Source organism: Babylonia areolata, chromosome 34 (genome assembly GCF_041734735.1).
Source record: "Babylonia areolata isolate BAREFJ2019XMU chromosome 34, ASM4173473v1, whole genome shotgun sequence".
NCBI classification, from domain to species: domain Eukaryota; kingdom Metazoa; phylum Mollusca; class Gastropoda; order Neogastropoda; family Buccinidae; genus Babylonia; species Babylonia areolata.
Genome location: NC_134909.1, coordinates 5117444 through 5133235, shown reverse-complemented (window position 1 = coordinate 5133235; position 15792 = coordinate 5117444). Strand labels below are relative to the sequence as shown.

General features: G+C 43.3%; 1 protein-coding gene across 1 annotated transcript in view; it reads left to right on the top strand.

Moving 5' to 3' along the window:
- The window catches only part of LOC143277539 (ATP-binding cassette sub-family C member 3-like), a 129656-nt gene that overhangs the window by 63278 nt on the left and 50586 nt on the right, over positions 1 to 15792 (top strand). The window contains exons 19-22 of the mRNA XM_076582419.1: positions 5579 to 5755; positions 7568 to 7735; positions 9207 to 9396; positions 10696 to 10804. Of these exons, the coding sequence (XP_076438534.1) occupies positions 5579 to 5755; positions 7568 to 7735; positions 9207 to 9396; positions 10696 to 10804 (644 nt within the window). The remainder of the gene's footprint in view (positions 1 to 5578; positions 5756 to 7567; positions 7736 to 9206; positions 9397 to 10695; positions 10805 to 15792) is intronic.

Sequence of the window (15792 nt, the reverse complement as noted above, 5' to 3'; positions counted from 1 at the left end):
TGAAACACGATTAAATATATAAGAAACACTGAAGTACCAACGACTTCCATTATGTGTAAAATTTGCAAGAACAATATAGTATTACTCACCTAGATCACTTTCGCAAGTGCCGAACACATTTGCCGCCATTGTTTCAGACTCCGGGGTTGCGAGGTCAGGCCTGCCAAATATGGGGGATGACGCACCGCGCGTGATGGAATGTTTGTACGGTACGCCGACAGGATCAGAGCGCGGAATAGAGCTTTTGTTTATCACTTTAACTGCAGTTTTTTATATCTCAGGACGCTTACTTTTTTCTACTTTTTGGATATGTTGTTTGTTGTTATTTTATCAAGTGACAGAACCGGTTTTGAATACTGTTGCAATTAATTCGTTGAAAAAATCAGTCTCAGCTTAGGCTAAACTTGCGGGGGAGGAATCGCCTTCGTTGTGTCAGACAGGCTGCTCCCACACACAACGTACACATCTGCCTTTCCCTTCAACCATGCCTCATTCGAACTGGCCCAGCTTTCACTGTCGCTGCCACATTCCCACCTCAATGTGTTCTGCCTCTACCGTCCGCCACCAAACAAGAAAAATAAACTTTCTGATACGATGTTCATAGAACAGTTTCCGGACTTCTTAGAATACGCTAATAGTTTACCAGGCTCCCTACTTATTGTTGGTGACTTTAATTTTCATTTTGATTCACCCACACAGTTTTATACCTCTAAATTACTTGAAATTGTCAGTTTGTTCGATCTTAACCAGTCTGTAACCGAGCCTACACACAATCGTGGTCACATCGTCGATTGGGTGTTGCACAGAAATGAGGACTGCCTCTTGAAGTCTACCACCGTCGAACACACCCTGTCCTCCGACCATCACAGTGTGACGTGTCATCTGAACCTCACCAAACCTCCCACGCCCCGTGTGTATAGGGAGGTGCGCACACTGACCTCAATTGACTTAGACTTATTTAAAGCTGACCTGCTGACTAATATCCCTTTTGAGCCGACTGCTGACCAGCTATCCACTGTCCTACGCGCTGCACTCGACAGGCACGCCCCGTCGACTCGGCGCCTGATCTGCAATCGTCCCCCGTCGCCTTGGTACAACACCGTGGGACCAGAGCTGTTGGAGGCCAAGCGGGAGAGGAGGAGAGCTGAGAGGCACTGGCGTGCCACTAGTTTGACCATCAGTAGGGACATTTTTCAGACAGCCAGGAATAATGTAACAAACATTGTTGACAGGGCAAAGTCAAAGTTCTACTCTTCTAAAATACTTGCATGCACCACAGCCAAACAGCTTTTCAACGCTGCGAACAATCTACTAGGTAAAATGAAAAACACTCCTCTCCCTACAACATTTTCGGTGCAGGAACTCCCTCAAAAGTTTTCTGACTTCTTCACCGGCAAAATATCATGCATTCGTGAGAAGCTTGACTCTGTTGTGTCTCCTTCTTCACCCGTTAAAGAACGCGTGTACAGTGGTCCTGTTTTACATTGTTTCCAACTGGTTACTGAAGATTTTGTGAAGAAAGTGTGTCTGAGCGCTTGTCCGAAATCCTGTGAGCTTGACCCTGTCCCGTCTTCTTTGTTGGTTGAATGTATTGATGTTCTACTGCCACATATTACTCATGTCATCAATTCTTCCTTGCTGTCTGGTTGTTTCCCTGAAAGCTTCAAGTCTGCTGTTGTACGTCCACTCATCAAGAAACCATCTTTGGATCATAATTGTTTGAAAATTATCGACCTGTCTCTAATCTGTCATTTTTATCAAAACTGCTAGAAAAGATCATATTGTCTCAGCTCTTAGCTCATCTGGAGCAGAATGGTTTACTTAATTCCCACCAGTCAGCTTATAGACGTGGTCATAGTTGCGAAACAGCCCTTCTTAGAATAGTGAATGATTTGCTTTCGGGATTTGATGAGGATAAGATATCTGTTCTCGCTCTCTTAGATTTGTCAGCAGCTTTTGACACTATCGACCACTCTATCCTCTTGAACAGACTTAAAACTTCCTTTGGTATTCGTGACACTGCACTAGCATGGATCACGTCTTACCTGTCAGATCGTACACAGAAAGTGTGTGTAAATGGTACATACTCTAGAGTATCTGCCTTGAAATATGGTGTCCCACAAGGGTCCGTCCTAGGTCCTGTTCTTTTCGTGCTGTATGCGGCTCCTGTGTCGGATGTCATCAGTCATCATGCGATGTCGCATGAGAGCTTTGCTGATGACACACAACTTTATCAGTCGGCTTCCATAGCTGAATTTGATGCACTGGTGACTCAAACACAGGAGTGCATTGCTGGCCTAAAGGACTGGATGACTCTCAACAAGCTGCAATTAAATGATGATAAGACTGAATTTATGATAACCTGTCCAAAGAAGTTTCGTCAACATCCTTCCTTTCCTGACTCTGTTCTGATCAATAGCACACCTGTTTCACTTTCTCCCTCTGTTCGCAGTCTTGGTGTAATCCTGGACCAGTCTCTTTCCTTCCAACAGCACATTTCGAATATCTGTAAAGTTGCCTATTTGGAACTGCGTAGAATCAGCTCTATCCGCCACTATCTCTCAACCGATGCAACCAAGACACTTGTATGCTCTCTAGTTCTCTCAAGATTGGATTACTGCAACTCTCTTTTGGCCGGCCTTCCCAAATACCTGTTAGACAGACTCCAACGAATTCAGAATAACGCTGCCAGACTCATTTGCAGAGCTTCTAAATTTGACCATGTTTCTCCTCTCCTTCAGTCTCTCCACTGGTTGCCTGTTTCCGATCGAATAGACTATAAGCTATCCACTCTGACCTTTTCTGCAGTAAACGGATCTGGCCCAAAGTATCTTTCTGAACTCATCCATATCTATACCCCGTCTCGCCAGCTCCGTTCTTCCTCTGATACTCGACTTCTCAGGATACCTCACGTCAGAAGTAAGACCTATGGACACAGATCGTTTTCTTTTCAATCGCCAAAGACGTGGAACAAGCTCCCTGATAACCTCCGTCATTCTGATTCCCTCGCATCTTTTAAATCTCGTCTCAAAACTCACCTTTTCCCTCAGCAATAAGTTCAGTTGTGGCAGGCCCACAACTACATGCATGTGTATTGTGTGTGCGTGTGTTTATGTAAGTATGTGCCTGCCTATGTGTGTGTATGTGTTAGGGTAGCTGTTAGATACACATGTATGTTAAAATGTATGTATGCAGTGTGTGTGTGTGTGCGTGCGTGCATGCGTGCGTGTGTGTGTGTGTGTGTGTGTGTGTGTGGTCACATTTTGGTGTGTGTATGTAACATAGATATAATGTTTTATGTTATCAAAAGCGTTTTTGTAAAGCACCTAGAGCAGATTTCTGGATAGTGTGCTATATAAGTATCCATTATTATTATTATTATTATTACCAAGTGTACAGGGGTCACAAGGAATAATGGGAGGGGGGCGGTGGAGGAGGGTGGGGGGGAGAACATAAAATGTGATATAAAAATACATCCAAAATCATACACAAACACAGATACAGTAGAATTCAGGACACATACATGTGCATATCAGTATGAGAACTTGTGTGCACGCACGCGCACGCGCGCGCGCACACACACACACACACACACACACACACACACACACACACACACACACACACACACATTTAAACATAAGCTGCATATCACATGAGGATGGGGCTGATGACTAGATCTTCAGTAAGTGGTTGTTGATTGCACAACTTCTTTAATCATACTGGATTTGTTCGAGAGACAGGCATTGACTGCTTTGGGGAAAAAGCTATTTGCGAAGCGATTGGTTTTCGTCCTTATATTTCAGTACCGACGACCAGAGGGGAGCATCTCAAAAATCCTAAAAGCTGGATATGATGTCCTGGCTTGTTGATTTTGCCTAGTTAAGTAGCCGCTTATACTCTGTCGTCCAGAGAAGGTACATCAGCTCCGGTAAACTTGGTGGCAGTTTTTACGATTCTGTTCAGCGCTGCGACTTCTGCCTTGGAAATGTTTCCGTACCAAACAGTAATAGCAAAGGTTAACGCACTTTCAGTGACTGCTCGGTAGATATCAACCATGATTTCTTTTCTAAGTCTGAACTTTTTGAGGCGCCGAAGAAAGCACAGGCACTGTCTTAACAATTTTTTCCGTATTTTTCTCCTATTTCAAATCGTTGGAAATGATCAGTCCGAGAAATTTATATTCGCTGATGGTCTCTACTTGCTTGTCTTCAATGACAAGTGGTGAGGGGTCAGATCTGGTCTTCCTGAAATCTAAAATTGATTCTTTTGTTTTTGATACGTTGAGTTCTAAGTTGTTTTGATCACACCAGCTGACAAGTTCTTGTACTTCTTCCCTATATTTTGACTCATCACTGTTCGTAATCAGACCGTCTAGAGCAGTATCGTCGGCAAACTTGACCATGGTGTTACATTCATTACGAGTCATATGTAAATAGTGAGTACAACAGTGGGGATAGAACACATCCCTGTGGGGCGCCTGTGTTGATAATACATATGGAGGAGGTGAGGTCACCAACTTTAACAACTTGCGATCTGTATCTTAGAAAATCTAGGATCCATGCACAAACTGACTGAGGCATCGAGAGGTCTTTCAATATAAAATATAGTTTTGATGGTACTATTGTGTTGAACGCAGAGCTGTAGTCAATGAAAAGGATCCTGGCATAGCTGTTAGGATTTTCGAGATGTCTGAGGATGTGGTAGAGACCGATGCTAGTGGCATCTTCAACTGATCCGTTGGCTCTATAGGCGAACTGAAAGGGATCAAAAGATGGAGGAATGCAGGTTTTTATTAATTGCAAAATCAAGCGTTCAGATGATTTAATGACGACTGATGTTAAGGCTACGGGACGATAATCATTAAGACAATTAGGCTGTGCTAAAACAACTAGGCTGTGCTAAAACAGCTAGGCTGTGCTTTCATCATCATCATCATTCATGTACTCATCGACATTGTAGATTGTCGGGTTTCCGTGTCCAACAAGTCGCATTACTATAAGTGCTTTGTCCATTGTTTCATAACTTTTATAAGGTGTTCTTGAGAACCCAGTAACTGGTCTTGAAGCATCGTTCCAGAGTTTAAAAATTCCGCATTTTCCTCCATTGCTGACTGCGTACAGTTTGTTGACAATGTGACAGAATGCAGGTCGGTTTTCTTTAAAGTGAAGCGAATTTCTTGTTTGCAGTCATTTGCTAACCGGAAGTGTGTGGTCAGTGTGCCCTCAGTGTGTCCAGTTCCAGCCTCAGCAGTCCACGGGGAGCTATGTGCTGTCTTTTGGACAACTTCTTGCTCTACCGAGCCCATTTTCACAATGCTCAGCTTCTTGACGATGGTACTGGAGATTATTGATAAAGAAAATTTGAAATCGTGCATGTTAAAGAAGGAATGACCGAATTTTATTATATATTTTATGCGTGTAAAGGCAGTATTGCATATTATATGCGTGTTAGGACAAAAACATGCATTCATCATCCCATTGGGCTGCTTGCATTTTGAGGTCGCCATGGGGTTACCAAACAGGGGAGACCCTGCCAGGCCGTACAGTGCAGTGTGTTTTTCATGTCACGCTGACAGGGACGCATCGCCTACGTGCCACAGCAGGCTTGGATTCGGAACACGACGGTACGAGACAACATTCTGTTCGGGAGTGCCTACATACGGGCCAAGTACCAAGCCGTCCTTGACCTTTGTGAACTAGAGCGCGATGTCACCATCTTGCCAACTGGGGACCTGACAGAGATTGGTGAAAAGGTATGCAGAGTGATGTCACTCAAAGCCGGAAAAGATCTGGAATAAGATGTAACTGATATTTTTGAAGAAAACTATTCAAATGGGTAGTGACACATTTAAAGCAAGAATTGTGTGCCACCATAGCAGGTTTACATCGAAAAGATTGTTGAATTTACACACTGCACTGAAAAGAATGCTGAAAGTAACCCCTTCAGCTATTTAACAGAAATATAAAACGAGGACGTTTACTTGTTTGGGAATGATTGCGGATATGAAATGTTCCTCTTTAACACACTGACAGCATATATCTAAAAACTGACTTGTCAAAAATGGGGTCAGTTTAACACGTCTGTGCGCATGTGACGCTTAATGTGAATGATAGATACATACTGCGCGCTTGCCTGTTTATACATACATACATACAGACAGACAGAGAGAAACACACACACACACACACACACACACACACACACATATATATATATATATATATCGTGGTGTGTGTGTGTGTGCAAACACGCGACCCTGAAAGAGAGGGGAATGTTTATTTTATGAAAGAAGCAATTATTCTAAATTATATAGCAAATGCAAGGTGATGTCATTGTAGTTCAGATGATGTTGTTTAAAAGTGACCAAGGTGGGGACGGAGTGTGCAATTCCGTTACAACATGCGCTGAAGACAACACACCGCAGGAAGGTGGCAGCCCAGCTGAAGACTCCGTGAGGCTGTGGGATTGAATCCCGCTCTCGCCCTTTCTCCCAAGTTTGACTGGAAAATCACACTGAGCGTAGAGTCTTTCGGATGAGACAATAAATCGAGGTCCCATGTTCAGCACGCACTTGGCGCACTGAAAAAGAACCCACGGCAACGAGAGTGTTGTCCTCTGGCAAAATTCTGTAAAAAGAAATCCATTCTGATAGGTACACAAATATATAAGCATGCACTCAAGTCCTGACTAAGCGCGTTGGGTTATGCTGCCGTCAGGCATCTGCCTAGCAGATGTGGTGTGGCGTATATGGATTTGTCCGAACGCAGTGACGCCTCCTTGAGAAACTGAAACTGAAACTACGCGTAGTGAGCCAATAAAAAGAGGATTATATAGACAATTTGAAATGTTAACTTTTTAATTCCATTCACTAATAAAGGGAGAAAGGAATAAATGAGCGTGAGTAAATGGGAACACAAGTGATTGTGACTGAATAGAGCCGTGAGCGGGGGGTGGATGGTGAGCGGGGGGTGGATGGTGAGGAGGGTGGATGGTGAGCAGGGCTACAGGCCGTGTGGAGCTGACTGTCAGACGGGTATACAGACCGGTTGGCGACTAAGTGGGTGGCTGTTTGGTAGGTATGTGGTTAGACAGACAGACCGATTGATGGACAGGAAAACAGGTAGAAAAATACAGGTTAGCTGTCAATGTGAGGCTAGAGCTGGAGCAAGAGAAACTGGAATCCATGGAGATCCTTGGTTGATATAGATTTATAGATTATTTATAGATTTATCTCCTTTTTGGCCCTTGCTCTGCAGAGAGAAAAATACATACATACATATATATATATATATATATATATATATATATATATATATATATATAAGGCGGTGAGAATACGATGAGTTACATTGAAAGAGAATATCTTTTCCTTTTTATTTTAACTTATTTTTTTTTCGTGTTCTTACTTGAATGTCCGGACTATTGTAAATCAAACAATGTAACTTTATCTTCTATAAAATTAACAAGTTCAGACAAAAAAATAGGAAGACTGACAGACAGACAGAGTGGCAGACAGACGTCGAGACTAGAACAGACGAGATCATGTCCGTGTTGCTGGCTGCAGGGCATCAACCTGAGCGGAGGTCAGAAGCAGCGTGTCAGCGTTGCACGTGCCGTGTACAGTGACAGTGACGTCTATCTGCTGGACGACCCTCTCAGCGCTGTGGACTCTCACGTCGGCAAGGCCATCTTCAGCAAGGTCATTGGGCCCAACGGCGTCCTCAAGAAAAAGGTCCGTTTGGAGAAAGGAGAGGGGGGGGGGTGTCACTTTTTGTGTGAAAAAAGGATTGTGGTTACTGGCTATGCTAAGCACAAGACAAAAACTATTCTGTAGTAGTCATTGTAATGGAGCCAGCTTAAAATGTCTTAACATGAAAAGACCATGAATTAGAAATTGAATTATGTGGAAGAAAATTGAAGCAAAACTTCCCTCCTGTCTCACTTTATATTTTAGTATTCACACAACTTTCAACGATTGAATGTGGAGCGTTTGCAGATAGTTCTCAAACATATAGCGACCTGAACTGTCTCAATCAGAATGAGCTGCCGAGTGTTTTCTTCGCTGATGAAATATGTGTCATATTTTGTGTCCCTCTCCATGTCTGTTTACGGCAAGTAGCAATACCAAGACATTTGTTAGTCAGTCTGCTGCTTGTCAGCTGTTCCTTTCTCTGGTGCCTCATCCCTCATTCAGTAATGAAATGCTGAATTTAGTGTCTTTACAGGGTGTGAATACGGCATGATTGTAAGGATTGTTCTGTCAGACTTACGGATTCGTTGGATCTTATTGTCTGTGCCAAAGCCTAGACATTGAGTGACGTGTCAGACCACTGAAACTGACTGACGTGTCTCCGCGTCAGACCCTGACTGACGTATCACTGTGTCAGACACTTGAGTAAAGTATCACTGTAACTGACGTGTCACTGTGTCAGACCCCACTCACTGACCTGCTACTGTGTCAGACCCTGACTGACATGTCACGGTGTCAGATCCTGACTGACGTGTCACTATGTCAGACCCAGGACACTGACTGACGTGTCACTGTGTCAGACCCCAGACACTTACCGACATGTCACTGTGTCAGGCCCCAGTCATTGACTGACATGTCACTATGTCAGACCTTGACTGAGATGTCACCGTGTCAGACACTGACCGACGTGGCACTGTGTCAGACCCCAGTCACTGACATGTCACTGTCAGACACTGACCGACATGTCACTGTGTCAGACCCCAGATACTGATTGACATGTCACTGTGTCAGACCCCAGACACTGACTGACGTGTCACTGTGTCAGACCCCAGTCATGACTGACATGTCATTGTGTCAGACACTGACTGACGTGTCACTGTGTCAGACCCCAGACACAGACCGACATGTCACTGTGTCAGACCCCAGACACTGACTGACGTGTCACTGTGTCAGACACAGACCGACATGTCACTGTGTCAGACCCCAGACACTGACTGACGTGTCACTGTGTCAGACCCCAGTCACTGACAGCCTAGACATTGAGTGAAATGTCACTGTGTCAGACCCCAGACACTGACCGACGTGTCACTGTGTCAGACCCCAGACACTGACTGACATGTCACTGTGTCAGACCCCAGACACTGACTGACATGTCACTGTGTCAGACCCCAGACACTGACTGACATGTCACTGTGTCAGACCCCAGACACTGACCGACGTGTCACTGTGTCAGACCCGAGTGCTGGTGACTCATGGGGTGCACTGGCTGCCCATGGTGGATGAGATCATCGTGATGACTGACGGCAGCATCTCGGAACGAGGGAGCTACGAGCAGCTCATGTCCCATGACGGGCCCTTCGCCCAGTTCCTCAAGAACTACCTGACCGAGGTGTTTGAGGTGGAGGAGCAAGAAGATCCAGAGAGTGAGTTTTCAGGTCGTTTCACTTTGGCGTCTCATCATTATCGTCATCATCACTGTGTTTGTACAATCACCTTTTTCATGTCAGGTAGTGGTTAATAGTGATTACTACTGATCCAAGGCAACCTTGCTTAAGACATACTTTTCCCTTGCCAGAATTTCCCTTACCGAAACCCAACAATTCTTTGGTTTTGTTCCATCTAAGCTAAACGTTTCCTTTGTCAAAGACAAACTTTTCCATTGCCAAAGTCATACATGTCATACATAAAAGTCCAACTTTTCCTTGCATGAGCCCACCTCAGAATTTGAAGGCGAGGGCATTTATTGGTGTTGCAGTGACCATCACAATGATCAGCGATGCAATCTTCCTCACGTTTTGGTATTTGTAACTCATGAGATTGACGTTTGTCCCGATGAGAAAGCGTTGGTTTTCAAGACATATACCATGTCACTGAGTGTGAGAAACCTTTGTCAGCCTGTTAGTGTGTGGTTTGGTCTGTGTGGCTCATTAACTTCTTTGTTTGTTTGTTTGGTGTGTGTGTGTGTGTGTGTGTGTGTGTGTGTGTGTGTGTGTGTGTGTGTGTGTGTTTCGATGTTTTACTACATCTTGTAAATTATGGAGCCATGAGAGGCATCGATTTGATTCATACGACAAATGGGAAAGCGCAGTCAAAATCCGGCGTTTAATGAAGAAAAATGGCATGGTTTTTAATATCATCGATTGGATTTAGTTGCCCCATATGCTTCCTTTGTTTATTCATCCGTTGATGCATTCGTTCATTCATGTATCTTTTTTTTTATATATATATTCATTTGTTCATGTGTTTATTTATTATCCATTTGCACTTCTGTACAAGCTCATATATGCTAGTCCGTCATAGATTATGCAGTTAAGCGTAATGTGTGTGTGTGTGTGTGTGTGTGTGTGTGTGTGTGTGTGTGTGTGAGATGTCTTAACCCCTTCACCGCCAAGCTCGCATTTATGCACAAGCGTGGTAGAGGACCCATGTCACTGAAGAATGACCATTCATTGGTCTGTTATCCATGAACCTACTGCTTTTAATGTTCGGTGGTATGATAAGCCATATTCTGTATACATCACTCGATGAATCCAGCTATTCTTAGCCACTGTCTTTTCTGTGTTTATACCACAAGGGAATTTTTTACTCTAAATTGACTGGCGGTGAAAGGGTTAAGCAAGAGTTTGTTTATTGTTTATTTTACCGCGGCACGATTATGCGTCTTTCATTTCCATGAAAAAAAGAAGAAAAAAACTGAATCCATGGACTTTGTCACGTGACAGTCGCAGAGATTCATGGGAAGATGCGCGAGAGACTGGGAAGCGTGACGTCATACGCGTCGTCTGACGATGACTCCCTGAAGCTGTCTTTCCATCGGGCGGGTCATCGCAGGTTGGGAAACATACACTGCAGTTCAGTCTTTGTGCCACTGCTACAGTGCTGGCATAGACTGTCTCTGTCTCTTTCCCCCTCTCTCTCAATGTGTCTCTGTCTCTTTCTGTCTCTCTTCCATGTCATTGGGGCTGTTAAGCTATTACCATGGAGTGGTTTCTGAGTTCTCTCTCTCTCTCTCGCTCTCGCTCTCGAACTCGCACACACACCAGCACACACACATACACATGCCTGCATACACACCAGTACACACACATACACAGCATACACACCAGCATACACACATACGCATGCCTGCATACTCATCAGCATACACACATACAAACGCATGCTGTTCATTGGTGAGGCAGGTGAAGCGGGATAGCTGTGGTGAAACCAGGTCACCGTGTCCGCTGTGATGGGGAGACGTACACAGCCCCTCCCCCCTCCCACCCTCTCCACACAATCCCCCAACCTGACACAATGGGCCACGTGTCAGTTCTCGTTTCCCCGTCGCTTCCTAAGTCCTTTCCACACACATGAAAACCTGGTAGGATTTCAATCGCTCACTGTACCCAGTGGGGATGCCGGGGTCTTTCAGTGTAAATAGCATACCCACCTGGAACTTCTGTGCCAGAAAGTTCCTCTTTTCTATTGATCTCTTTCTTTCTGACTTTTTCTTCCTTCACTGACACCTGCTTTTTCTGCCTTCCCAGTCCACCCCACTTTCTTTTTTCGAGCGTGCCATGACACTTTTTTCTCTTTTCCGCTGTCTATGATGTACAATCTGTGCTGTTTTGCTCCAGCGATTAGGTCTCTTTGGAATCTCCCGTCGTGTCCAACGGATGAGTAGGCAGGCAGGTCATCTGCTGTAGTGGGTCCTCACGTGGGAATAAAGACCAGTCCCTGAGGCACAGGGTCGTCCACAGACGCTGCATGGAATGGAGCCCTGCAAGGATGGGTCCTGTTTTCTCCGATTCCCCTTTTCCTGGATGGCGGCTGCTCTATTGCTGTCCAATGTCTGTGTGCCCTGGGTACACCGTTGCTTCCGCTGTGTTCTTACAAGGGCGACATCTTCCCAGGAAGTCACTAGTGTCGATGTTGCAGCCTCTGAGGTTGGCCTTCAAGATGTCTTTGTAGCTCTTGAAATGCCTGCCTTGGTCACGTTGTCCACCCTTCAGTTGTCCATAGAGCGCATCTTTGGAAGTCTTCCATACGATGTTACTGGTCTCTCTCTTCTTCGCTCTGTTCGATGACGCACACTACGATGCTGCTAGCCGCACGTTCAGACACTACACAGCTACTCACGATCACATAGCATGCCTGCATCTGATCAGACTTACACACATACACGTCATGCTGTTCATTGTGAGTGGCGGTGACGGGGATAGCTGTGGTGAAAACCAGTGTACCGTGTCGCTTTGATGGGGCAACGTACCAGCCCCTCCCCTCCCACCCCACCTCTCCCACAATCGCCAACCTTGACACATGGGCCACAGTCTTCTCGTTCCCGTGCTTCCTAGTCTTTCACACGGATAACTGTGTAGGATTTCAATCGTCACTGTACCGTGGGCATGCGGGTCTTCTCAGTGTTATTTAGCTACCACCTGGACTTCTGTTGCAGATATGTTCTCTTTTTATTGTATTCTTTCCTTTCCTACTTTTCTGTCTTCATGATCAACTGCTTTTTCGGAAAGGACGTGTGATTCAAGCGCTGGTCTTTTTTTTTTTTTTCGATTAAGTGGTTAATCAGTTCATCAATCAGTTGATTTTCGAGTTGCATTCTGTACACCTGGGTTACCTGCGTTATGCTGATCAAAGTTGTATAAAAATTTTAAGCCGAAAGTGACCATGCCTGCGAACATTTTGTGTTTCCATGCTACGTGCGGACTGTTCTTTGGGATTTACAACAGCTTCATGACGAAACGCGTGCAGTTTGTGATGAAAATGCGCAAAGGAGATATCACTGTGCGGAGCAAACTGGAAGTTCTGTTGTATGTGTTTGTGGCTTCATACTTTCTCTGCTATGGTGATGGCGATGTGGAGCTGAACCCTGGCCCTGTGAACAGTGATACCCCAGCCGTCAGGGGTGTGGCACAGCAAACAGTGCCACAGGCAGTGACAACATTGACACTGACCACGGCCAGACTTCCACTTGCCCCCCCCCCCCCCCTCCGGCATCTCTCCAGACATGGCAGCACAGATCTTGGAGGCCATACGACAGCAAGGTCAGAAGTTAATCATTGACACTTGATATGGCTTCAATCAGGAAAGATATCGGCTCGATCAAGACATATGCCAGTCAAGTTATGTCCACGTGTGAGGAAATAGGTAAGAGGCGTGACAGACTTGAGGAAGAAAGCGAAGCCTGTCCAGTTCAGGGGGCGCTTGGCGTCATTTTTGGGATTTATATATATATATATTATATATATATATATATATATATCTCAGGTACTACTTCATATAGAGTTATGAAATTTTGCACAGTTGAAGAACATGTGAAAACTAAGATTTTTGTGAAATTTCAAGACCCTACCTTACGTGGTTGTGCCATAGAAAAAATTATACTGGATTTTTCATACTATTTTGTCCTGGAAAAACCTTGAAAAAGGAATTTTTTAGATTCATTATAACGGAGTTGGTCCAAACTTCACAATTAGGATGTATTTTTCTTTGCTTTGTACCATAAACACTGAACTGCAGCATGCCTATTTCCAAACTATTTTACGAGGCAGGTGGTACTTCATACAAAAAAATGACAGGTCAAGTAGCACATATACCTCTTCTAAATTTGTCATCTGGTCCTATTAAGATAAAAGACAAAGATTTTCCGTCCTATGTAGAGAAGGCAGAAACATTTGTAGAAATGTTCTAGGAGTCTATGCGATTGGAAGGTCTCTCACTTAAAAACAGAAAACACAGAACCGAAGAAGAGAGCAAAAGTGATTATACAGATCCAAGTCCTGATAATAGTCAGTATATCAATGCTCCACTCACGCTCAGCGAGGTTAAAGAAGCATTTGTATCCCTCCCTAAAAAGAAACCATCTGTAGGACTTGATGCAGTCTCAAATGAGATGCTGAGACATTTACCAGAAAATTTTGTTGTTTTAATGTTTGAGATTTTTCAAAAGTGCTGGATTGATGGTTTGATGCCAGCACAATGGAAAGTCTATTGTGATTCCAGTTCATAAACAAGGAAAATGCAAAACAGATAAGAGCAGCTACAGGCCAATTGCACTAACATCACATACTGGTAAACTAATGGAAAGAATAATCTTGAGAAGGCTAATGTACTATTGTCATAAAAATAAGATTATCCCAATTAACCAAGCGGGCTTTCAGAGAGGTAGATCTGCAATTGATAATTTGGTAAAACTTACAACACATGTAAAACAACAATTCCATAGAAGGAAAAACGTTCTTGCAACTTTTTTTGATGTGAAGAAGCCTATGATCAAGTTTGGCATGCAAAGTTACTCTTTAAACTGAAATCTGTTGGCTTTTCAGGACATCTCTATGATTATATCAAAGATTTCTTGAGTGAAAGAAGTATACTCAAATCCTAAAACTCTTCACATGGGATTACCCCAGGGTACTGTTATTGCCCCTGTTCTGTTTGATATCTTGTTGAACGACTTACCCAAACACTTGTCAAAAGATGATCCTAGTGCAATACGCAGATGATATATGTATGTGGATGAATGTAACAATGAAACGGAATACATCCAAAAGGGCTTTAAACTATATCAAGAAAATATACCAAAGAGAAATAGATTAAATAGATATACTGCTGATAATGGTCTTACATTAACATAAAAAAAACACATTATGCTTTTTAACAATGGTACAAACCCAGAAGAGTTACCAACATTTAAGATTGAAAATGAGACAATTCAGTATAAAGATACTGTTAAGTTTTTAGGATTGATACTTCAAAACTAACTTGGAAGAGCCATATTGAATATATAATAACAAAAGCAAGAAAATCTTTAAACCTACTCAAAATTGTGAGTAAACGGTACTGGGGACAAGATACAACGATTTTGAAACATTTATCATCATCACTTATTCGATCCAAACTATCCTATGGGCAAGAAGTCTTTTTCAATGCTCCAAAATATTTGCTAAAAAAAACCTTCAAAGCATAGACTGTAAAGCATATAGACTTGCCCTTGGTGTACCTTTCCATGCTTCGACCCTCGGAACATACAAAGAAATAGGAGTACTACCTTTAGATGAATACCGAAGCCTCGCTTGTGCTAAATACGTATTGAGAAGTTCACCAACTGAACATTGTACATCAGAGGAAGTAAAAATTACATCCGAAAACAACTTCCCCAAAAGAGCTAAAAAGATATCTTATTCAACACCCATTGGCACGTTTGTGTCAAACCTGTTCGAAGAGTCTGAAATTAATTCAGATGACGTAGACACACAGAAGACCGTAAGTCCATACCCCATCTGGGAGATGAATAAAGCACATTTTGATGTTAATCATACTGACATTAAAAAGAATGAAAATCCTAATATCATGGCAACGGAAGTCCGAGTACACCTTCAAAATAGATACTGTGGTCATTTACAGATCAACACAGACGGCTCATAATTAGACAATGGCCAAGCAGGTTCAGCTTTCGTTAAACCAGAACTGAAAACGGAAAGATCATACTATATTGGTAAAAATCGTTCAATATTCACTGCTGAACTTATTGCTGTTCTTATGGCTCTAAATCATATTCTTGGTCTTCCAGTTTGCCTTCTACAAGTCTTGTTTTGCGTTGATTCCAAATCTGTATTATGTGCTTTAAACTCATCAAATTGTATGAACAAATCCAAAATCATAATAGAAATCAGCCACATTTTACATCTTTTAAGCTTGAAAGGAACACATATTACGTTTTGCTGGGTTCCTTCGCATCTTGGTATTCTCTACGATGAATGGGCTGACAGGGCTGCAAGAAAAGGTTCAAAAAACGAACAGGAAACCATAGGACTTTATGTGCCTCT